This window comes from Brugia malayi, assembly GCF_000002995.4.
Source record: "Brugia malayi strain FR3 genome assembly, contig: Bm_v4_Chr3_scaffold_001, whole genome shotgun sequence".
In the NCBI taxonomy this organism is placed as follows: Eukaryota; Metazoa; Nematoda; class Chromadorea; order Rhabditida; family Onchocercidae; genus Brugia; species Brugia malayi.
Genome location: NW_025062477.1, coordinates 632369 through 659243, shown reverse-complemented (window position 1 = coordinate 659243; position 26875 = coordinate 632369). Strand labels below are relative to the sequence as shown.

Sequence of the window (26875 nt, the reverse complement as noted above, 5' to 3'; positions counted from 1 at the left end):
TAAGTATTACTACTTCTAATGAAATACAAAATAAGTATTACTACTTCTAATGAAATACAAAATAAGTATTACTACTTCTAACAGTTGAATAGTGAGTTACATGCAAAATGTATGGCATTATGTGGAGGATTGATCAACTAAACTAATAATATAAAAAAATTTAAAAGTCAACCAAGGTTGAAAATGTCCGCAAACTATTAAGTTAGTTGTTGATGATCAGAAGTTATTTAAAAAAATTAAAAGATGAAGAACATAGTTCCTTAAGAACTCACAATTTCTATCGAAAAAACTGCTAAAAAATTACCTTGTTCCTTTTCTTGGTAAACTTGTTCTTTTTCTTCCGCGTCATTTGTACTTTTTCCTTTAATCATGATTTTTGATGATATGATTTTAGAATACCATTTGTCAAAGATTTAAGTGCTAAGTCCTAATGTTTAGCAAAACCATTTATTGATTTAAATTTAATCATTGTATGAAAGATTGAACCAGAAAATGAACTCCTTGTCAGGTACATTGTAAATTATACTTAAAGTTATATTTCAATGATTGAAGACCGATAAAATGAATGATAGCTGATCAGGATAGAATTTTTTGAGTTTTAGTTTATTGAACTTTTTTATATGAATATGCTATAATCAACATATTCCTCTAATGCCCTTACTGGTGAAAGCTTTTTTTTTTTCAATTAAATAATTAATTAAATTGATTTTAAATGGAAAAAGTGATATTATAGCTAATAAACATCGATAAATCATATCAAACAGAATATAAGCAATAGCAACTTGCCTGCAAAAATAAATGACATATGCATCTGACATACAATTGCAAAGTTTATTCCATTACAAACACACACCGCCCTATACATTTTAGTCTTCTTAATATTAAATTTAAAAGGATTTTAAAGGTACAAACTTAAAAGCATTATACTTTTTAATTACTTAACCAAAATTCAGTAAGTAGTTGGTAACAAAATTAATCAATTATTCTTAGCACCTCTTTTCATTTCATTAGTTACTGATTAATAAGAACACTAAAGATTATAATATAAACGCGAAAGACTTTAATAACAATAACATATAAGCAAAGAATTTTTAATATTTATTGAAAAATATATTCAGTTTATTATGCATTTAACATTTATCTACACAACATAACAAATTTTTACATAATTTTCAAAAATTTAAGTCTGCAAAATGACAAAAAGGTATTTGGCAATTGTAAAATAGTTAACCATAATAATAGTAGTAATGAGGATAACCACCGTAATAATAGTTGTACGGATAATACGGATAACCGTAATAGCCATATGAATATGGTGAAGATGAGCCTCTGCCTAACCAACTTCCTGCAAGAAAACCGAGACCAGCACCAAGTGCAGTTTGCCATCCATCAAAAGAATTCTGTTGAGCTTGATTAGCCCGATTAGCTTGATTAGCCTGATTAGCTTGATTAGCCTGATTAGCTTGATTAGCTGGAGCACGTCCAATCCCTGAGTTAGCGTTGTTGTTCAATGACTGAAATTTGAAACATACTTACTAGAAAAGTTAATGCCATAAACAATAATATTTTAGTTACTACTGTATTATGACATACTGTAATTCTGCTACAGTATGCTGTAAAATTAAGCATTATTTAACAATAAACACAAAACATACGTTGTCACCTGCAAAATTGTTATTAAATGATCGGAGAGTTAAAAGTTGCGCATCCATCTTATCAATTAATAATAATGTGCTGAAAGAGAAGTAATATGTTAATAGATATTATTAATAGGTATTGAATGAATCATATGATAACAGCAATAGATTAACTTACAGAATTGTTAAAGTAATCAAATATTTGGTGATAACGAATGGCAGCATAACAAATAATCCAAAATTCCTGCAAATATAATTGTTAGTGTGCAATTAGTATTATTACAATAAAGTTTCTCCTTCATTAAATGCTTACTGAAGAAAAAAATTTGTGAGATTTTACTGCAAAACCGAAAAGTTTGTTTTTTTTTATTTGTTTTTTATATATGAGGATGATATTTTGTTACTTTTAAGAGACAATAATTTTACGTATACTTTTAGGAGATATTTTTACGTGAACAGGCGAAATACACGTAAAATATATGGAATATATTTGCTTGTGTTTGCCGAAAACAACATCGTTGGTTCAATTTTTAGAGAAGTTATGAACCATGAAGTTCAGAAATAAACTGTTAAAAAGCTGGGACAATCAAATTCGGTGAGATTAAATTCTCTACATGATGATTATTGATACAATTTGATTTCGTCAGTCACACTATTGGGTAAAGTGAATTAATTTAAGTAACGCTTAGCAAACTTTGATGACTTTCACAGAAACTAATCCCAAGGGAGATCAATGAGTTTTATCTTCGAAATGTCAAAATATTTTATGGCATTAAGAAAGTTATGGAACATACAAGAATACAGGATGTAATTATGTGACCAATTATGTGTTTAAGTCATTAAATTCCATTGCAAAATATTCATCAACAAAAATATCGCTAGGTAAACTGAGCCAAATAACTCATAACTATTACATATCTTTCTAGAAAATAAGCTTTCCATCATGAAATGAAATGTTTTTCTGTAAAATAGTTAAGCCAATTAATTGCCACATATTCATACCAATACTATACCATTACCGATAATCACTACAAGGGTTATTCATTTTCTATTAATTCTCTTTGTCAACCGTATTTTCGGGAATGATTTGAAAATTTTATAAGAAGATTCAATGAAAAATTATTCAAAAGTTAGGTAGATAAATATTCCTTATTGGTGGTTACGATTGGTAATGGTGAACAAACGACATTGGTATTTATAATGGATTGAAGAGATTCTTAAAATCTTGAAGTCAAGCTTTTGTTTTCTGAAAAAGATATGAGCAGGTAACTGGATACGCTATTTAAATAATGATTGTTATGAAGCGCATATTACAGAAGAAAATGTCGCAGTAATTCAGTGTATTTTGCGTCACTCTGATGACGACACACATTTAAAATTAATTTGAAGGAGAAAATAAAGCGATATAGGAAAAGAGTTCTTTAAAAAACCGAGGATATCTTTAGGAGAAAAAAAGTCCTACTATGAAACTTGTTCTTTCTTTTGGGTCATCTGCACTTTTTCCTATAACTAAACTTGTGATGGCGGTCAAAATCTTCGAATAACAAAGTGAAACTTGAATGTTAGGCCTAATTCTATTGGAAGATAAACTCTAATCAGTTTCAGATACTTGGCATGACATTTCAGTGATTAATGATAAGTAAATGAGTAATAATTATTATGAACATTAGACTTTTCTGTGTCGTTTCTTTTTAAGTATTTATTAACCTTGGAATAACTTTTTTCTTGTTCCCTGCAACTTTTTTCTGTATTTCTACAACCAGTACATTTCTCTTATCGATCTTATCAATGAAATTTTAATTCAGTGACAGAATTAAATCAATTTTAATTGGAGAAAGTGGTATTCTGGGGGTGATTGTCATGACAAACCATGTCATTTAGTACGCGCCAATAATGACACATTGTGATTGGCGTAAAGATCCAAGGTTTTATTTTGCTAATAATATGTTTTCGGTATTGAATTTCAAGAAATTCTAAAAATGCAACCTTGAAGTTATCATACTTCTTGAGAACCACTGTCTTAATAACTCAATTACCTGAAATTGAGTAAGTGATAGTAATAAAATTGACAAATTACTGTTAGATTCATTGACTTTTCTTTTTCCAATTCATAAGTTACTGATTAGTGTAAACACTTTATTATCCTATAAGAAAAGCCTTTGGTGATGACAACTTGCTGCACAGATTTTTGAGATAAATTTGAAATTTATTAATTCCGCAATATATTTGATTTCTTGTCACAGAACACAACGTCAAACGAAAATTTGCATATTTCATACAAATTCAAAATATACACAGCTATACAAAGGCAAAATGAGCAATTAACCACGATAATAATAGTAATAAGGGTAGTAACTATATGAATTCCTGTAGTTATTCCCTCTGTACCCACTGTAATAAGGATAATAATAACTACCGTATGAATAGTAAGGGTAATAACTGTATGATGATGATGATGATGAAGACAAGCCTCTGCTAAGAAAGCTACCCGCAAGGAAACCTAGGCCAGCACCAAGAGCAGATTGCCATGTGCCAAAAGGATTTTGTTGAGCTTGATTTGCTTGATTAGCTTGATTAGCTGGAGCAGCACCGGGTCTAGCACCTGCGTTACCATTACCGTTCAATGACTGAAATTCAAATTAGAATTTTAACTCTTGTATAAGTAATTATTACTTAGTGCATCACATTAGTATGTGATTTTTCATTAAGATCAGAGATGTGAAACTTACGTTGTCGCCTGCTCTGTTGTTATTAAATGACAAAAAGTTTAAATTGAGTAACTGTGCATTCGTTTCGTCAAATGATAGTAGCATTATGCTAAAAAAAAAGACATACATTAGCAGGTAAATAAACTGATTTAATCATATGATAACAGCAAATGGTTTAACTTTTATTATGAAATACAATAACTTACGGTATTGTTAGAGCAATCAAATATCTGATGATAACGAATGGCAACATAGCAAATAATCGAAAATTCCTGCAAATATAATTGTTAATATGCAACTGTTGCTATTACAATAAGGCTTACATCATTATTGCATTCTCGTTGTAGGAAACTTGCTTGACAAGAATTAGCACTAAACTTTAGTACGAAACTTGTTTTTCACTTTACACTTTGTTGTAACGAATTTTCAGTAAACTTTCAGGAAACGAATCCATATTTAAAATACAACATATATTTTCATCATATCAGTATCATCGATTCATTAACTAAAGGAATCTGATTACTTCTGTTTCTGAATTTTCATCATCTAAGGAAATAGAAAAAAAAAATTACGACTGAAAACAGCAAGTTAAGAAAGTAATTGTGTGATTAATTTTGTATGTTTACAAATTTAATTTGAAAGTGCGAAAGATTCAATTACAATAATACGACATATGTTTAACTAAGAAAGTAAAACAACACTACTCAAACTTTCTTTCCGGAAAAGAAACATTTCACTATGAATTCCTGAAATTAGGAAAATATGCAATCGTTCTGTCAGTACAGTAGCTAAGCTTAGTGATATGTGCTTAATCTAGCTAACTGTTGAAAAAGAGATATAGTAATAATTAATTGTTATATTGATTTCACATCTTTCTTCTTCTTCTTGGCTTTCTCGTAATATTTTGACCTAAACAGATCATGGATCATGGATGATTCATTTTATGGCAACATTGAGTAATGGCTGAATAAAATGTTGATATCTAAGGGATCCTTTCATCAAATGATCAAATTCTATTTCATTGTAAAACTCAAAAATTTCAAATCTCAGTTCATGAAGAGTTGAAGAAAATATCAAATCAGTATTCGTAGTGGGAGAATAAAACAATAAAAAAAAATATTCAGAATAGAACAAAAGATCCTTTATGCATTTGAAATGGAATTTTGAAATTTACAAATTTATTTAATTACCATAAATTTTGCACTTAAATTGCACTTTTATAAACAAAGGTCGTTGGAAAATTCTAGTAGTACACTGTTAAATAGTTAGTAAACAATTCAATTTCAGTTACATTAATTATATTATTAGGAAATATCTATTGGTTAATAACTGTTCGACATTTTATTCAACAATCACAAAAATGATATCCAAGAAAGATTTAAAAGATAATTTAAGAAGATATGGGTAAAACACTGATGAGAAAATTCGTTATCACAATCGGTCAAATTGATTAAGCAATCTTTTTTTTTTTTTTTTTTTTCAAACCTGAGATCTTAGCCAGTTACTTCGAAATAATTTCTTTACGATTGTGTTTTCTCATGAATATAATAAACTAAGAAAATGTCCTTAAATATTTTTGCAAGTTTTTTTTTTTCTTTTTTTTTTCATACCTCTAATACACAGTATTTTTCTGTCAAATGCAAAAAGAAATTGACTATTTATTTCACATCTACTCAATTTTTCAAATTTCATTCCTTCTCTTGTTTTAAAGTTTAACATTTCCTTCACTGTAAAAATATAAGTTACACATCCAGCCATAATAATATGAAACAGTGTAAACAATTTAAAGAATATATATGTAGATTTGAGAAAATACTAATTAATTTACAGCTATTAGTTTCTTAAATAATTTTATTGTTCATGGAACACTCAAACCAAATAGATTTGTGAACAAAAAAATTTACAATAAAATATTATCAATCAATAAAAGATTTAAAGCAAATTCTTTTCGATGGAGTAAAAAAATTAATCAAAAACTATTGTTTTGATTGTTAAACAAACGTAAACAAATTTACACTTTTAGTTTCCAGAAATTAATACGGTTGAGCGTATAGAGCTAATAAACATTCACAAGATTTGTAGTTTTCGGAAAATGTTTATCTGTAAAGTAATTAAGTTGGTTCATTGGTATAAATCCCAATACCATTACTAACCATAACAGAGTTACTCTTCTATTTTTATGGATACTTCATGAATACTTATGAAATAGATTTAAATTTAAATGGGATGTATGAAATTCATCTTAACCGTATCTATCAATCGTAGGAAATGAAATTTTTGTGAAAAGAATTATCACAATTGATAAAGTAAGGCAAGGAAAGATTTAAGAAAGTTATTCGTTTGCTTCTACAACGATTGTAATTCGTATAGGTAATGGATTAAAGAGAGTAAAAGATCTGAAAACGATCTTTTAATTTCCAGAAATTTATACGATTGATCAAATAGAGCAAATAAATATAAAATATATATATTTATTATTAATGCTCTTCCAATAGTAATTAGGATAAAGCATATATCACAAAAGAAAATGTTCCAATTGTTCAAATATTTTACGACGTTTCAAGGACGACATGCGACATGCACTTGATGCGAGAGAAGAAATAAAGTGACAGAAGCAAACAGTTCTCTAAAATTTAACGATTTTTTTTTCGAAAAAAAAAATAAGACAAAATCACTACTTTGGTTAAACTTGTTCCTTCACTTCCACGTTTTTTGGATTTTTACTTTTTTCTTTAATCAAAATTATGACTTTTAACAGCAGAATTTTGAAAGAGCAAAATGTCATTGCTCAGAGATCAAAGCGCAAAGTCTTATTGTCTAGCAAAACTGTTTATTGGTTTAGGCTTGATTATTGAATTAAAGATGGAGCCAAGTTATAAAAGTCCTTGTCAGCTATACTTTGAGCTGTATGCCAATGATCAGAGTTCAAAGAGATGAGTAATTGCCGAGAATTTTTTTTTTTTTGTATTTAAGAGAAATGAAGAATAATGTCTACTTTGTGCCATTAATCAAAATAAAATTAATGTGTCAACAAAAATTAAAAAATTAAAACAATTATTTTATTATACTGATTGTTGTGAATTTGAATTAACTTTTTGGTCAGAAAAGTAGTTGATTTAGATTAGTTAAGTTCACTTGACTTACTTTAAGTTTGTAGAACTTGAACTGAATCTTTTGCTTCTTATCTGCTAGCGAGATCGACCCAGATATGATTTATTTTCCTTATAGATGTGAATCGATACAATATACAGTCGAATAATTGAAACTGCGAAGGAATAAATGGCACTGTTGAGGAGGAGGAAGAGAAGACTGCCACCGATCCTTTCTTTCTTATTAACTGATTAGAGAAGATTTTTTGGGCTAGAGGAGTGGGCTTGGCTTAGCAGATTAACATTTACAATGAAGACAGATGTATATTTACTATTTGAGGTTTAGATAAAGAAATCATTGTTTCAAAAAAATGGAATATAACAAAGGAATGGGTTCGGTCATTATTCAAGAAATAAGTGGAAAAGTAAGAATATATGATAAAGCTTTATTATATTATTGTACTGATTTATTTCAATCAAATAAATTATAAAATGATTGATTGATGCTCGACTTCTACAGCTAGAATAACTGTCAAAATCTGATCAACCATAGCTCTGATTTATTCTAATTCCAATTCTTTGATTGAAAGAAAACAGTAGTATTACACATCGTATTTCAACGGAAGTCGACGTAAAACTTTGTTTTAGCTAATATTCCTTCTTTCCTTTTTGAATTTTCATTCATCTTGAAACAGCTTTTCCCATTTACTTTAATTACAGCAATCAATTTTTGAATTTCAGTATGGAAAGGATCAGAATATTTTGCAGTTAACGAATTTTCATTCAGTGAAATGACTTTTCTTTTTTAAATTTTTTCCATAAATAAATACTTCAGCAATCACTACATCCTTCTAACATCTCTATTATTTTTTCACTTTCTGATTGAATATTAATTAAATTTATTTTAATTAGAAGAAATAATGCTTATGATAGCAAATCAAGCTAATTAGCGTTATAGAATAGGCCAGCAATGGCTTTCCATAAAAGTATAAGTTATAAAGTGAAATGCTATTAAGTTTTAAAGTCTTATTCCGCTGTAAGCATGCATTTTCTCATATTTTCAGCTAGTATTTTACGATTTTACGGAATATATTCTGAAAATGAAAACTTGGAGTAATTCTTGAATATTTGAAAGTATTTGCTTTTTTATTCTTCAGTAATTCGAATAGTATAATCATTTTAATGGGTAATTAGCATTAAAACTAGCCAAACACAAATATAGTCATTTACTTTTGTTAATTCACTTCAATCTGTAATTTCCTAATTACTTTGAGTATTCCATTGGTGGATTATTCCATTTTAATAATTCCAGAGATCGAGACAATTCGGCAGATTTTTGAACGAGATGAATTCTCACAATAGTATATGATAAGGAACTTCAGACGAATTCAGTGAATTATTCAAAAATAGTGCTTAGACTACGAATACATTTTTAAAATTTATTTAATTCACAACCTTCATAACAGCTATGACTTTTATCTAAATAACAAAATGCCAAACGGAAATTGCACAATTTCTGAAAATTTGAAGTTTGTACAAAAGCGGTTGTAAAATAGTTAACCATAATAATAGTAATAGGGATAATGATAGTAATTATAACTGTACGGATAATACGGATAAACGTAGTAACCATATGGATATGATGAAGATGAGCCTCTGCCTAACCAACTTCCTGCAAGAAAACCGAGACCAGCACCAAGCGCAGTTTGCCACGGAAAAGAATTCTGTTGAGCTTGATTAGCTTGATTAGCTGGATTAGCTGGGTTAGCTGGAGGAGCACCGGGTCCAGCTCCTACGTTAGCATTATTATTCAGTGACTGAAATTTAAAAATTTAAATTGATGCTCTGAACAGCAATAACATTTGATAGCATACTGAATTTCTGCTACACTACAGCACATTAAACATTATCTAATGATAAGTATATAACTTACGTTACGACCTAAAATATTTCGATTAAACGAGTCTCGGACTAAATTCTGCGCGTCTATTTCATCAATGAATAATATTGTGCTGAAAAAGAAGTCACATATTAATAGATATTATTAGCAAATATTAAATGAGTCATATGAAAACAGCAAATACTTTAAACTTACAGTATTGTTAAAGTAATCAGATGTTTAGTGATAACGAATAGCAGCATAATAAGTAACGTAAAATTCCTGCAAATATAATTTGTAGTTTTCGGAAAATAAACATTCCATTGTGAGATAATATGTTTATCTGTAAAGTAATTAAGTTGGTTCATTGGTATAAATCCCAATACCATTACTAACCATAACCATAACAGAGTTACTCTTCTATTTTTATGGATACTTCATGAATACTTATGAAATAGATTTAAATTTAAATGGGATGTATGAAATTCATCTTAGCCGTAGCTATCAATCGTAGGAAATGAAATTTTTGTGAAAAGAATTATCACAATTGATAAAGTAAGGCAAGGAAAGATTTAAGAAAGTTATTCGTTTGCTTCTACAGCGATTGTAATTCGTATAGGTAATGGATTAAAGAGAGTAAAAGATCTGAAATTGATCTTTTACTTTCCAGAAATTTATACGATTGATCAAATAGAGCAAATAAATATAGAATATATATATTTATTTATTATAAATTCTATTCCAATAATAATTAGACAAAGCGCATGTCGCAAAAGAAAGTGTTCCAATTGTTCAACGTATTTTACGTCGGTTCGGTGACGACACGCATTTGTACGATAAAGAAAATAAAATGACAGAGGAAAATGGTTCCTTAAAATTTAACGATTTTTCTCGAAAAAAAAAAGTGCAACAAAATTACTACTTTAATAAACTTGTTCTTTTTCTTCCGTATCGGATGTCAGATTACTTTTTCCATTAATTAAAATTATAATTTTTGATGGAACAATTTTGATTTGAGATCAAAGCGCAAAATCTTTACGTCTAACAAAACTGTTTATTTATTTAGGCTTAATTACTGGATTGAAGATGGAGCCAAGCTATAAAAGTCCCTATCAGCTATACTCTGAGTATGTTCTAATCCTTAAAGTTGAAGCAGATCAACAATTGCTGAAGAAAATTTGCATAATATTTACTAGAAATAAGGTATAATGTGTGTTTTGTGCTATTAATCAAAATGAAAATGAAAATTTTGAAACGATTACTTTTTTTTATTGATTGGTTGAATTATTACAAAAGCGATATGAATGAAATGAAATGCGTCAATATTTTTCTTTTGTACTTCTCATAATAACTGAGTAAATTCACAAAATTTGATTATTAGTTCAAATTGTAATTTGATAAACCAATTGGAATTATATTTCAGTTTTTTTTTTTTTGTAAAACGTAGTCAAATAGATTTATCAAAATTCAAAGTCTATTTTATATTCACTTCTAAGTAATAGCGACTTTATTTTATAACTGATACAAATGCAAATTTCAATTTCAGGATCGATTTGTTGAACATAAACCATGTAAATATGCAAATATAAGGTCATTCGGTATGAAAAATTACTTTAATGTGAAAGTAATGTGTTTGAAATTAAGTAATATGTTTGAAGTATTAAAATTAAATTACTCATGATTTTTCAATGAAAAATCAATTAGTCAGATTGAACTGATTAGTTAAATTAAAAATGAATATACAGAAGTTGAAGTATTTATACTTTTTCAATTATTTTTTCTCAAATCTTAGAGTTTCTTTTGGTAAATTCAATATTATTTTTAAAAAATTAAAAAACGAAATAGAAGTGCTTTATTTTTATTTCTATTTTTTTTTTTTTTTTTTTGAAACATTCAAACACATTTTTTTAAGTTTTTTTGACAATTAAAAATATACATTAGCGTTGCCCTAAATTTCTCAACATTACTCATTCGTTCTAAAAGGTTTTATAATGATATTGTGTCATTGAAAAATTTTTAAATTTGAAAATTCGATGGTAAACAAATCAATTTTTTAATTAATTCTTTAATTAACAATTTCTATGAAATGTTTTTTTTTTTCTACATCATTTAAATGACAAAAGATAAGAGAGCAAATGATGAAATAAAATTGATTTGAAATTAATATGATAACATTTTTTATTTTGTTGAAATTACTTGTTTGGTTTGAAATTTTTTTAATTGAGAGTTACAAGAATTGAATTTTTGATTTTCATTTTTGAATATTACAACAAGAAATTGCTGCTTTTCTCTCATTTTTTTTTTTCAAAAAATAAAAAAATAAAATAAAATAAAAACAAAAGTTTGTGTCGAGTTAATAATTTAACAAATCCATTTTTTCACAATTATTTTTTCTTTTTGTTATTCAGAGTAATCATGAACGATGAATAGTAAGTAGTTAATTTTTAAAAAAATTTTTTAATTTTTATTATATACATGCTTTGAATTGATTTTTAATATAGGTGTAACTTAGTTATTAAATTATCAGATAATTGATTACAGTGATACGTATAAGTATTGACATGAACAATTCATATATAAATATTTCAAAAATATTTTCAAATGCAAGTTAAATTTGACTAACGGGAATGGATGACTTTTTTTTAACATAGCAAACAGTTCGGTAAAACTTTTTATCATCATCAATGATAACTGATTTATACAATCATGTATAAAATAAATATTATAATTTGATCATTTAATGAAATTAGACAGTTCCACCTTAATTCACTATTTTCATTTCTTATAATCAATTCATATTAGTGTTTTGATTTCTGATATCATTCATATAAAAATACCATTCTCATCGACCTATTAATTTGTTTTCCTTTTAATTTTTGACTTAATTAATCTAAATATTATTAGATCAGAAGTGATTAATTTTTGATTTTCTAATACATTCTGTTGTTTGCATTTTTTTTCGAACGAATTTTAAACTGTTTAATTTAACTGTCAACTATCAACATTCCAATCCAATTAATATAGGTGTGGTTTGATGATTAAGTAAATAAGAGTTATACTCGGTCTGTTCAACTATTTCAATAGTTACGAAGAGTAAATGTACTAAAATTGGCTTTTTTGACAATTTATCATTCTTGAAAAAATTTAAAAGAAATCATTTAATACGACAGTTTCATTAACAATTTCAATTCTAAAATTTGTGTAACTAATTAATTTTTTTTTTCTTTTGAAATCAAAACAATTACTAAATGACAATAAAATTGTTCAAACATTCAATGTATTCAAGTGCTAAGTCATAAAAAATATATGTGACAAATTCATTTTATTATTTAAAAAATGAATGATCAGCAAAAGGAGAAAACGATAGGATAAGGATAGAAAAGTAAATTTTTTCAATTTTACTAATCAAATTGACATCGATAAAATATTAAATTACATCTCATTGAAATATTATCGTAGAAAATATCGTCAATAAATGCACGAAAAAAAAGAAAAGAGAAAAAAAAATAGGAAATGAAAAAAGTTACCTTTAATGAAAGGTGAACAAACAAACAAAAAAAAAGAAACGAAATGAAAGAAAAGAGAAAATGATTTCACCAATATTTGCAAATTATTAATTGTCAACTTATCTCAATCTCAACTTGCTTGACATTTTTTCGAAACTAAATTGTGATATTTTTAATGTGTGAAAGTTGCACTGTTGTCGTTTTACTTACATTTTAATATTAAATATCAAATTCAATTTACAAATAAAGGCGAAATAATAGTTAGAACAGTAATTTGATTTATAACTTTTTCAAACATTTGGCTGAAAATCTTTGGAATTGTGATTAATTAAGGTAACAATAATCGTAAATATTGTGATTAAATAAGATAACAATAATCATAAACACAACTATCATAACAATCATTTAACATTGTGATTAATTAAGATAACTATAATCATAAATACTTGTTAATGGTTATCACTAACAGTTATCAGTTATCCATTTGTGATCATTTTTTTGTTCTAAAAAGATCATAATAACATGCTACAAAAATGATCTTAAATAAAAGAATAATGATAAGCTGTCAGTGATAAACAAATTTTGATTATTTATTTATTTTTTTTTTTACTTAATAAATAGATGATTGTGCTGTAATATTTTAATAATAATTTTGCATCATAACGATAAATAAAACGAAAAAAAAAATGCTGTTAATATATATTTTACTGATGATAAGAAATTTGCATGCGGACAAATTTGATTAAAATGATTTTCGTCTTTCCAAATATCACTTATCAGTCTTATCCTTCATAGCAAGTGATACAAAGGTGATTTGATATTTTAAGAATATAACTGTTTGGTTGATTTGGTTTATTAATTTTAATTTAATAATTTTCTGCTCAGCATTTTAAATATAGTATCATTCGCTTATCAATATCACAATTATATTGTCAGTTACAAGTTATCAGTATCAGAAGTGTACTGTTAGGTATAAATGTACATTTCAAAATTTTCAAATTTGCGATTTCAAATTTTATCATAAATCTTTAATTTAAAATACTATTTTAATTATTTAAAGAAGATAAAAAGCTCAGTAAAGATTATAATTCATATATAATAAAATTTTAGATAAACTCATGAGGCATTCTTATGTTCCAGTGGAATTAATGATAGTAACATTGACAATATTGGTGACACGAAATAATTGCGCAACTGAAATAACAAGAACGCCATATCGAATTGTTGTGAAAGGAAGAATGATGTGTGGTAATAAAGGAGCTTATGCAGTACTGCTTAATATATTTGAAGAAGTTAAATGTAAATTTTTAATTTCAGTTTACTTAAATATATGTTTTATTTTAAGAAGTAAAATTTTAAGTTTCAAAAAAACTTTGCAATCACTTTTTATTTACACTTTCCAGGTAACATCTTGAAATTACCAAATTAATTTCTGTTATTTTCTATCTATCCTCTTTGATTTCTATAAATAACTCTTCTTATCAGTATAATCAATCATCTATCACTCTCGTTTAGGGCTCATAATATCACTTAATTGGACACTGATCTAATTTTTGACAAACAAATAATACCTAAAACATTATTATAGCTTACTCAGTGTTTTTTTTAGTATTTTAAATTTTTAAATGATTATTTTAAATTTAGATTGTTAAAAAAAAAATTTTAAATAGTTTTATCTTATCATAATTGATTTTTAATCAACAAATTCTGTGTAATCTAAAAGATTTCAGTTATTTAATCTGAAAAGGCTTTGTGATTATATTTGAAATTTCGTTACGTGAAAAAAAAAAACGCAAAAAAAAAAAACCAACAACTTTTGTTTTAATTATTTTAAAAAATTTGAAAATTTATTACGAAAAACGATTAATAAGCATAACAATGATAGTTTTAAAAATTTTTTGAGCAAAAAATTAAATTATCTGAATTTGTATTCATTTTAAAGATATAAAATACGGTAATACGGAAAAAGGTATTTTACGCACGAGCGTATATTTCCTGAGCAGACGTAACGGTGAATTTTATATACACGGAACTAGATATGCTATGGATCATAAAATATATTTAAATATTACTCATCATTGCATACCTGATGATAAACGAGATATGCAAAAAGTTAATTTCGATATTACTTTTTTTTTTTTTTTCATTTTTTAGTTTAATATAAAATTTGTTTTTAGTACAAAAATTTGATACATTGTTTAATGAGAATAAATTAAACAAAAAAAAAAAAAAACAATAACTGAAACATAAAGTAGAGTTAAGAAATTTTGATGATAACATATTAATCTGTCTTGATTACAAAATTGGATAAACTTATCTATAAAATTTTTTTTTTTTTTAAATAAAATAAATTATCATATTAAATTGAGTAACTTTTTCTTTTAAATGAAATATACAACAATTACCAAAAAAAAAGTTTTGATCATTTAAATAATTTAAAAACAAAATTATATGATCGTATGTTATAGCAATTATATAAGATTGTTTAAAAAAATTTTTTTAGAGATAAAATTCATAATTTTTCTCTTCTTTTAAGTAAAGTTCATATATGTTCTATAATTGATAGTATATCAATCTTTAAGTAATTCTAATTCAATTTTTTCTAATTCAATTTAGCTACCTAAATAATGTAACAAAAAAAAATAAAAATAAAAACAATAAAATAGAAATGATAAATTTCATAAAATTATAAAAAAATTTTTAAAAATCTTTTTTTTTTAAAAAAAATGAGAAAAGAAAGATTGCAGAATTGTTTTATGCAAGTGGTGCATGAAATTAAAGCTGACCCAAGGACAGTTCGTTATAATCTATATGACATTGGCCTAGAAGAAATGAATTATCAGTCGCCTGAAGTGAAATGTATTGATTGGCCTTATAAATATCCAAAATTTCATAAAATTATTCATGATGATCTGTGATATTATTTATTATCCATTAATATTCAAAAATTGTTTTCTGTCTGTTTTTTTTTTTTTTTTCCTTTTTGATAATTGTTATTGCTAATTTTAATGTTTACTTTATATATTATTAAGGACATTTTGCATCTTTATCTGAAATTTGAAGAATAAAATAAGAAATGGAATAGGAATGGGCATGAACTCTCTACTGATAATGATAAATCAATAAATGACCTTTTAAACGAGACAATCTTGACCCTCTTTCTCTTCAATAAATTGATCTATGCATTGATTTATCTGATTTCATTGATCTTTCATTGTTTAAAATTCTTAAATAATGATTGCTTTTAGCAATTCCAATTAAATGCTTTGATACTTCAACATTCTATCGTTAATTATTTAAAATTTACTGAGCACTTTTAATTAGTGCCAAATAAATTTGAGTGAAATCACAAAAAGTAGATTGAAATGACTTTTTAATTCCAGTATTTTTACTAAATCTTTTAATTTTTTTCAATGATCAAAAAATGTGCTAAATTGTAGAATTAAAATTTGTTGCAAAATTTATCCAGAAATTTTTTTAATTCCTTTATGCAAATTTTTTACAAATTACACAGCAAAAGAAAAAAAACTAAATTCCTAAAAGTTTCTAAATTTATCAGATTTTTTACAAATCTGATATGATAATTAAATAATATAATTATAAGGAGATGACAATAGAAATGTTGAAGATTATAATCATTATTATCATTCAGATTATCATGATATTAATAATAATGGTCAACTGATAACAGATAAGGCAGACGTAAGTGGTTTTTCTTTTATTTAAAAACTATAAAAACATAAATATTCACATTTCTGTTTCTTTTTTTTGTCTTCGAAAACCAAAAAATATATCATTGTTACTTCTCTGAACAATAAATTTTAGAAAGAAAATATTTGCATAAAAAAACTTTAATTTATATAAAACATATCATACTTTTGCAAATATACAACCAAAAGTAACGTAATTATTTACCGTTATGGAAATGTAGTAACAATTTGTGCAAAGTAAACAAATTTTTGACCTATTTAAAATTGACCCTTGGCTACAAAAGAGTAAATTTATTAGTAAATTAGCTAATTCTAGCAAATACAACAAATTTTGTCATAAACGAAAAAAAAAAAAAAGATAAAAAGTTTATTATTGCAATAAAGGAATGAATTAAAAGTAAAAGTAAACTTTTTAATAAAACTAATATCTAAAAAAAGAAGAAGAAATTAGACGCTGAGCAGCATAGAGTTTTTGTTAATTTTTGTCAATTCTTGACATAAGGCATATTGCATGAATTATGTGATAATTACTACAAAAAATAATTAAATTATTGATCATCAAAAAACTTAACAAAAATCAAAAAATTTGATAAAAACGTAAATTTGAAATTATTAACGAGTAAACTAATAGGTAATTTATTTGAAATTATAATCAAATAATTGCGAATATTTTCTTTCTTTTTCCTCGAAATGATTATAATATTTTGAAAAAAAAAAAAAAAAAAAAGTGAAAATTAATTTTAGCAGACTTAAAGGATTTGCATGTCATTAGCAAATAAAAATTTATTTGCTAACAATAATGATAACAACAATCTTATCATAATAATGATAATAATCTTTATAACATTAACAAAATCTAAATGTCGTAGTTTTCCAGTTAAATAATACTCATTAATTTGCATTCATCTTCAAAACTTCTCACCCCTCTCTCTATCATTAGTCATTGATAAACTTACTGATATCAATCTCGGTGTGTGTGTATGTGTGATAATAGCAGCAATAATAGTAAGCAATCAACTGATCAGCTGACTGATGTTTGGATTGATTGTTCAGCAAGTATTTCTTAAAATTGCAACATTTCACTGTCCATCATCATCATCATCATTATCATTATCATCATCATCATCATTAGAATTAAAATGTAAATTTTATAGAAATGTTACTCTGTGCTACTCATTTCAAACTTTTCATCATCTGTCATTTCTTTCTATTTTCATATTCATATTGGTTTAATTTCAAAATTTGAGAAAAGAATGAAAAAAAAAAAAATTGCGACATTATCAATTTGATAATTTTAACTTCTCTTTTTTTTTCTTTCTTGAAAATATCAAGGGAAGAATTTTACAGTTGGAAGAAAAAAAAAAAAAAGATTTTCTCTTTTTTTTTAGTTGCAAATTTGAAACTTATTTTATTAGTTTCAAAATGATCAAAATTTGATTAAGCAATAATATTACAACAAATAGATGCACCGTTTAAAGCGATAATTTAAAAGAAACGAGAAAAAAAAAAAAGGAATCAAATGTGAAATGGAAGGCACACATACAGTAAAAAAAATTAGAAATATATTAAAAAATAACAAATCAAAGATTAATACTGTTTAGAGATGAATTTTTTGAAGACAAATAAGTGATAATAATATGAACAAAGCAAAGAAAGAAAAAAGCAAAATCCCTGAGCTAAATTAGAAGACAAAAAATAAATATACAAAATAAAAGTTGGCAGAAAATGCATGAATAAATTAATTTAATAATTTTAAGTGAATTGAAAAAGTAAAACAAAAAAAAAAAAAGGAAAATAAAACTAATGCTATGTGCTTTAAGAATACAATTCATTGATTGATTCTTTTTTTTCTTTCTTTTTTTTTCTACTCATTCATATTTTTCATATAAATTTCACAAAGTTATTTATGAAAATTATGAAATGCTTTAAATTTTAGCTATTCATTAACTGTTTTATTTCATTTAGTTTAAGCATTTTGTTTATCATTGAAAGTATAAAAGAATTATGTTTTAATTTGAATCAAAATTTGATCATTAATTTCTTATTAATCTAATTAATAATCACAAGAGATCATATTTTAATTTAACAATTACTATTACCTAACTAAAATCTAATTTCTAACCAGTGCAGTTAAAAGATATAATTAAGATAAATAAATTTACATTATTAGCTAAAATAAATTTCATTATTCTAAGAAATGAACATTTAATACATACTGAGAACAAGTAAGAAAGTATTAAAATGATGATAACATCAAGAAGACAAAAAAAAAAGCATAAACCTGAGGAGATCTGTAAAATGATAACAATTAAATTTTAAGAACATACGATTCATTTTTTCTTTTTTTTTCTCCTACTTGCAGTTAATTCAACTTTGCGGCAAATTAAACCTCTGCCGAATAGCCTGTATTCGATCACCATATTGTTGCATTGCTTGTTGTCGATGAAGCTCCTCTTCAGCAGCTTTTTGTTCATCAAATTGTAATGTACTTGAACCGGTCATCAATTCACGATTCAGAATACCACGTAAAATTACGCAAACACCATTCAGGATGAATCGACTTTCAAAAGTTATCTGTAAATTCTCATTCATTTATAGTTTTTTTTTTTTTTCTCGAATTTCAATATTCTAATTTATTCAAATGTAAGACAAATTGAATTAAAACAGTTATATTACTTTCATTCATTGATAAAATTAAAAAAATAAACAAATTTTTAAATTAAAATAACAAATGAAACTTTCACATGATATTTTATTATACGTTTGTTTTATATTTTTGAATAGAAAAGTTAAATATTTCAACAAATATTCCTATCTATGCATAGAATATTTCAGAATACAATGTCAAACTTTTTAATATTCAAAATTTAATTATAAATAAAAAAAAACTATTTTACCTCCTCCTGGCCAATTGTACAAGAAGATAAGGGAAAATCACTATTATAGCCAAACTGTGTGAATGTCTGAAAAAAAAAAAAGTCATGCATGATTTGAATTTAAATTCTATTCAATTTTTAAAATTAATTAGAAAACCGTTAAAAGATAATAGCTAGTGCTAATTAGTGTTAAATATAAGTTGAAAAAAAAAAAAAAAGTTAACAAATCGATAGTAACAGCAAATCATTCATTTATTAATCATATAAATATAGTTAAAATTAAATTTCTTAATTTCAGTAAAAATCAATAATCATTGAGATTACTTCTTCCTCTAAACTAAACAAAAATTTTCCGAAAAAAAAAAATCCTATTCACTCAAAAATTTTTCACAAACTTCATATTTTCCAAAAAAAAAAGAGTTCACAAAAAATTTACATTTTTTTCTTGCTTTTAATATTTTAAAATTTAAACATTTACAAATAAGAAGTTATTTTTACAAAAACAAATACAACAAGTTTTAATGTGGTATTGCAAAATGAATGAAAAGTAGTTAGTTTGGTAATTTGAAACTTTTTCAATTTACTTAAAAAAAAAAAAAAATATATAAATGAGAGAGAAAGGAGAAAAAATGAGGACAGAAAAAAAAAAAAAAAAAAACAAACCTCAAAAATACACAAATGAAGAGAAAAATTTTACATTTACCTTTCTTTCTATTCGATTATTTTATTTTTTACTTTCTCTATCAACACACTATACAATACTATGTATTCTTATCTTTCAAATAAAAATTTGTATTATTTGAACAAAAATGACATTTTTGCGGTTGCTATTTACACTTTTTATTTTTTTCTCTTTCTATTTCTAATATTATCTAAAAATGCACTTTGCACTAGAAAAAAAAAAAAGGGAAAATTTTAATTTTTTTGAAAAAAAAAAAGAAAAATTAATAGTAATCATATTTGAAAAATAAATTTTGAATTTACAAAAATTTGTTTCAAAACAAAATTAAAAAGACTTCTGTGTTATTAAAAGAGACAGAAATTATTTCAACATTTAAAGTATAAATTTACAAAAAAAAAAAAAAAATTTTTTTGGACAGTTTCTTTTGGTTTATTTGGCCAAACTTAATGAATTATCATCCTATGCCAAGATTTAGATAAATTTTAGTTTGATAGTTAGATTAGAAATTTGATCAAATTTTGCTGTAAAGAATGTGACATCGTTTGCTAGAAGATTTAACAAACAGAAAAATATAATAAATAAAATATAAGATAACAAATTAATTTCAATTTTAAGTCAATTCGAAATTTCTAGAAATAATGAAAAACAAACGAACAATTCAAATAAAAATAATATCACATTGAATATTGTATTTACTTAACAAAAAAAGAAAAAAAAAAACAAACGATAGGCAAACGAGGTTGCTGCTGATCAGTACAGCTTTGCAATAATGCGTTGCGTCGTTCCACCGGTGGTGCATGCGGCAATCCGGAAAAAGCTATTTGTGATGGACCAACAAGCTGCCTGATTTCTGGATCGTTTTCTAGAGGAATATGAATGAATATTTAATCCTACCTACTAGATTATAAAACTTTCAGTTCAAATTTTCAACAAATTCAAAAGTTAAATTATTCATAATTGGATTAGTAATAATTGAGATAACTTTGTAATCAGACATATGATTTAGAATAAGTAACGGTATGATATGAGTGAAGTTTAAAACAGAAATAGCATGGATTGATAAACTGATAACCGTAAACAAGAGCAATATTTTTATAGTTGTAAAATTGTAATATTGTGATTAAATTCAGTAAAACAAGAATTTATCTTTTATCATGCCATAATGATAACCGTAGCCATAACTGTTGCTTTTATTATTTAAACAATATGAAGGGTCAATGCTACCGTATCCATATTTTCAAATATTTTATTTATTTATGTTCCGGAACGAACGATTACCAAGCAGTCAACTTGGGTTTACCGTAGCAACATTCAATATTATAAACATACCGAATTTCTGAAGCTGATTATCCACCACCGCGGGCATACAACACCGCATTTGCTGTCGGATGGCAGCCGCAACCATGACCGCATATCGGGCAGCGGCAACAATAGCGGGTGAGATCAAAGCTCCGCCCATACTACCACTATTATCATCAGCGCTATCTTGCCGTCGTCTGTATCCATCTTGCTGCTCCGCTACCGCCTTCCTCTTTCCTCTTTTCACTTCTTCCTTCCGTAATTGACATGAGTGATAAGTTTGTTGATATCCGTTATCTTTCCACAATCCAATCATCTCTTTTAGGCTATCAGGAATCAATCGATTTGATCAATCACTTCTCTTTAATCATTTATGCATGCAATTAATAAAACACATTATTACAGATATTAATGTCAACGTATGAAGTGATGGAATCATTCTATCAGTGTCGTTGCTAATCGGAAATTTTATATAAGCATAAACGTGTATGTCTGATATACGTACGTATGTGCGTGTGTACGTGTGTTTTGTTATGTTCCTATAACAATAACAATTTTATGTTCCTACAACAATAGCAATTTTACGCTATGACTAAACTAAACTAAACTGAATTAGAATATTTTTTATATTATCGAGAAAAAAAATTAGATTGTGTCTGAAGAACAAGGTGGTCTCGAGATGACAACTATACGGAAGAAGAAGAAAAGAAGTAAGCAGATAACATTAGCAAAAGAGATGGATGACTGAGCTATGATGAATCAACTGATGATGGACAGTGACAACCCACTGAACATATTCATTTTTAAATTACTGTTTTCCTTCTTCCGGTCGATGCGACCGGAAGAAGGAAAATGATTTTTTTTTATTTTGGTTTTGCTAAATGATTTTATTTATTTTTTATCACAGAATATCAAAATTTTCTTGCATTTTTTTGAGATTACCAAAACTTTCCAGTTAAAAGCTAATTGTGATAAGATTATCAGCAAATAAGATAATAAACTGATAAATTAATTAAGTAGTACAGTCAAGCAAATATATATCTAACAATATGTGCATGTAATACGATGACAGAAAAGTTGCTGGTATTAAAATTAAACAAACGCTTCAAAGTTTCTTTTCTTGATTCTAATTTAAATTTCAAATTTGAAAAAGACGAGAAAAAAAACCAAACTTTTGACTCTAACTTTTGATTTCGTCTAACTTTAATCTTATCTAATTTTGAAATATTTTAATTTCATCTGATCTCGTAGTACAAAAAAGGAGAAAAAAATACAATTTTAGGTCTTCTATATGCGAAACAAAATCAATTTTAGGTCTTCTATATGCGAAGTAAAATCATGAATTCTGATTACACAAAAGTATGGGAAAGAAAAATTTTAGTATAACGAAGAAGTTAAGTATGAAATAATTTGCGATACTTCAACACATTCATATAAAGCAGCCGAAGTCATAAAGAGATGTCATCTGGGCTCTGTTAAAGTAAATCAGAATCTTTAATAATTTAAGTAATTTCATATTTCCAACCATATTATCAACATGTTATTTGATAAGAAATAAATGATTAACTTCAATTATAATATTTCTTTGAACTAAATTCTTTGAACTAAATTTGAATATATTTCTTTGAACTAAATCAGAAATACATATTTGATTTATCTGAATATAATTCTTCAAGCTATACCAGTAATGCTTATTTCATATACTTATCTGAAAGTTTTTTTTTTTTTTGATACATTTCCATATTTTATTTTTATTTTTATCTTTTATCCTCTCATTTCTTTCTTTTATTTTATATTTAACTTATCAATTACAAAACAAAAAATCCGTTACTTAGAAAAAAATTTGTTACTTTTGAATTTGTTATTTAGAAGGAAGAAAAACTTTTTATCATTTACTTTTCATCAGTATCAATCATTTAATAATAAGTGCAGCTTTTATCGCTTTTCTACTGTTCCGTTTCTTTTCAATTCATTATTAAATCAAAACTTTATACACTTTTATCCTTAATATGGATTAAAAGCTCTAACATTCTTACAATTGTAAAATATCACATGCAGTGATTTTATCAGATTGATAATGATCGTTTAAATGTTTTGTCTGAACTATTGAAATTTTTTTGAAAAATACACTTTAAAAATTTTTTACTTAGAAGGAAGAAAAATGGTTATAAAAAAAAATATGGACTGATGTGTAGAAGATAAGGCATTAGAATGCAGCATTTCATTCCTATCGCCTTCATAAAAAAAAAAAAAAAGGAAAAGAAAAATGAGACAAAAAAAGAAGGAAGAGAGGATAAAATGATATCTAATTATAACATTTCAAAATAAAGCGCTAAAACTTTGCCGACAGTTGGGATAATCTCTGCAAATGATGTTTTAAATTTTAATCTTATTTTTTATTGAATAGATATGATCATGAGTTAGATTCGAATTTGGTTTATAACATTTTGCTTTATCATCTAAAAAGTTAACTTTTTTCTTTTTTCAAAATTCTAACCATTTATTTTTAAATTATACTGAAACGCGGTAAATGATGGTAGTATCGGAGTAATGTATGTATTTCTGGGTGTTGTCATTGATGATTATCAAATAATTGGTGTCACAGCCTATCGATGTATCTGTCTATCACATTTATATGCGTATGTGTATGTATGTGTATGTGTGTGTGTGTGTGTATGTGTACATGTGTATGTTTATATATGTATATGTCGGACTAGTGATGTGTGTGGCGGTATGTTGATCGGTGCCTGTGTGTGTCAGTGGTTGAGTATTGTTTTGGAGGTGCGATAACACCATGTAGAAGAAGGTAGGTAGACTTATATCAGAGCCATAAATCTCACCTCAAAGTTGAAAGGATCTCGATATATAGGTCAATCAGTATGTATTGATGGAGCGAAGACCAAAATGACAAGAAGCGATAGGACAGTTGTGGCCAGAAGAGACAAAGTTCATGGTCTATTAATGGTAGATTCCGAGATGTGGCTAGGGAGAGAACTGGCAAACTATTGGTTGGTATCGAGAGGGAAGGCAAGAGTTCTGATCTCGACAAAGAGGACGAGCAACCGGTAACTGATCGGTAGAATGAGGTAATGCATGACTTTTACATATGATGATGACACACACACACACACACACACACACACACACACACACACACACACACACACACACACACACACACACACACACACACACACACACACACACACACACACACACACACACACACACACACACACACACACACACACACACACACACACACACACACACACACACACACACACACACACACAAACACACACATACATACACATTCATTTACTGATAACAATCAAAGACATATTTGTTAAGGAATCTCCGCCAAAAAGACTGCCATAAAGGTCTTTTAACCACATTTTTCTCCTTCTAAACAAGAAATTTCTGTGCCGGCTTTTTTTTTTTTTTATTTCCTTAATATTACATGTTTTAACAGAAGATGAAAACGAATAGTTTCAGTGTACAGAACAAAATATCTTCTCGAATTTGTATTTATGAAATAAAGAGCCAAGTATTGTCCTTTCTATGGTGATTAGTACATATGTAGTAAAATAGCTATGCGTTTCATTCAATACGGAAAGAAGAACCGAATTTTATCATTCAATCTTAAAACCAAATTGCTGGTAAAGTCATAATACTAAAATTATGAAAGATAAAAGAAAAAAGAAATAAGATTACAAAAAAAGTTTTTCTCTTCAAATAAAATTTAATACTCTAATTTTACCTCAATTCTTGATCTCGATATAATTCATCATTTTTCGAAAACAAAAGAAGAAAACATCATTCATTTTCAATTGCATTTTGTAAACATGTGGTAAGGCATGTTTGTTAAATGATGATGATGATATGATAAGGATCTTCGAGGGTAACCCTTGTTGATTTACATCCTCACTGTTATGAAAATTATTTCTAGTCCTATGATCATCATTACTTTCTTTTTATTCTTTGGTTTGTTGAAAGAGGAATTGACGAATTAAAATTTACATTTCATTACTATTTTTATGCTTTCATTAATTTTTGGTATAAATGTGTGGAATGAAATAACTAACTTTCATTTAGTATGTTTTTCACAACTTTATGTTACTACCATCTTTTCTTCATAGATCAAATAGTAAAAGATATTTTGCCAAGTACTTTTCTGAATATATAAAATATAAGAATTATTAGATTCGAATTGATAATGTACCAAAAAAGAAGAAAATTAAAACTTCTTTTAATCCAGGCTTATCCGTTTAATGTTAAATTTCTTTCTTGTTAATAATTCTTAAATATATAATAGATCACATTACATCCAATATAAGTATAGATTTTATCATATCATATCACATCCTTTTGTAACTGCTGAAATCGATATGTTTCAAAGGTTAGATTATTATTGTTCGTTAGAATTATTTCCAGATAAAAACACTATTGGACCACTTATTATTTATAATTGTAATTATTATTATTATTTTTATTTTCATTATTGATCATTGCTGAATTATCATTGTTTATGATGCAAATAAAATTATTAATAAATGGAAAATCCGGGTTATGGCACTTTATGTCTCACTTTTCATGTTATTTTCCCTCAACTTGGTCATTTTTTTTTTTTTAACACTTTAATCTAATCATCTGACATATTCTTTTCAAATAAAGTGACATCTGTCATTAAAACTTATCATTCAGAAATTCCAATTACAGTAATCTTTCCTCTCCATTTCCTAAATTCTCGAAATTACAGACATATGGATACCGTAATCTGATTCAAAAAAAACGAAATATTTAGCTTATGATGATGACAATGATAAGCGATGACAATGATGACAGTACAATATTGATGATAAATCGGATAATTTAAACAAATGAATGCGCTATATGTCAAACAAAAGAGCCCATATGGTTTTCGTAATTTACAATCCTTTGATGAAAGCGTGTGAACACGATGACGTGTTGCTAACGAATACTGCTGCATAAGAAAGCAGTGTATAAACATAAATGCAAGTTGTGAAATGCTATAGCTGAAACAGAAACAGATCGCATCCTTTTGTACTGTAACCGTTTTCTTTGTTGAAATGTTAAATGCCACGTGTTGTCATATCTCCAATTTCAAATCTTGACTATAATTTAAATTATTCTGGGAAACTAAACGAGTTTTAAGATTAAGAAATATGAATTTATGTGAGATTGAAAGCCTAAATCTGAGATTTTTGATCTTTTGTGAGCAATCATATCTTTCCTTAAAAATTAAAACAAAACCTTATAAAACACAACCTCTTGACATATGTACGATCCGATTATGACCAGATTTTTGTACCTGAGTGACGGAACTGATCCGTTTTTTTTCAACGAAACATCTTAGTGCTTCAATTAAAACTATTGAGGAAATTGGTTTTAGTTGTTTAGCTGGTTTTGAATCAGCTTGCTTTCTGAGAATATAAATCTAAATTAACACTACATGATTTTATAAG

General features: G+C 26.3%; 4 protein-coding genes across 5 annotated transcripts; 1 reads left to right on the top strand and 3 right to left on the bottom strand.

Moving 5' to 3' along the window:
* Positions 1–1226: 1226 nt before the first annotated feature.
* Bm12789 (uncharacterized protein) lies at positions 1227–4598 on the bottom strand (the record flags this gene model as incomplete). Its single annotated transcript, XM_043079599.1, has 4 exons — positions 1227–1489; positions 4138–4264; positions 4367–4454; positions 4552–4598. The coding sequence occupies 4 exons, from the start codon at positions 4596–4598 to the stop codon at positions 1227–1229; spliced, it is 525 nt and encodes a 174-aa protein (XP_042935533.1).
* Positions 4599–8990: 4392 nt separating this feature from the next.
* On the bottom strand, positions 8991–9576 carry Bm12788 (uncharacterized protein; the record flags this gene model as incomplete). The annotated part of the gene is made up of 3 exons (XM_001893885.2): positions 8991–9251; positions 9368–9446; positions 9530–9576. The coding sequence occupies 3 exons, from the start codon at positions 9574–9576 to the stop codon at positions 8991–8993; spliced, it is 387 nt and encodes a 128-aa protein (XP_001893920.2).
* Positions 9577–13937: 4361 nt separating this feature from the next.
* Bm1611 (Uncharacterized protein) lies at positions 13938–15737 on the top strand (the record flags this gene model as incomplete). Of its 2 annotated transcripts, XM_043079597.1 has the most annotated exons (3): positions 13938–14118; positions 14762–14931; positions 15567–15737. In XM_043079597.1, the coding sequence occupies 3 exons, from the start codon at positions 13938–13940 to the stop codon at positions 15735–15737; spliced, it is 522 nt and encodes a 173-aa protein (XP_042935531.1). The 2 variants fall into 2 exon arrangements, with proteins under 2 accessions (XP_042935531.1, XP_042935532.1); XM_043079598.1 differs by lacking the exon at positions 14762–14931 and having other exon boundaries at positions 14083–14118.
* A 3159-nt stretch (positions 15738–18896) lies between these two features.
* On the bottom strand, positions 18897–21702 carry Bma-bro-1 (uncharacterized protein; the record flags this gene model as incomplete). The annotated part of the gene is made up of 4 exons (XM_001893010.1): positions 18897–19103; positions 19427–19492; positions 20813–20949; positions 21417–21702. The coding sequence occupies 4 exons, from the start codon at positions 21700–21702 to the stop codon at positions 18897–18899; spliced, it is 696 nt and encodes a 231-aa protein (XP_001893045.1).
* Positions 21703–26875: the final 5173 nt, after the last annotated feature.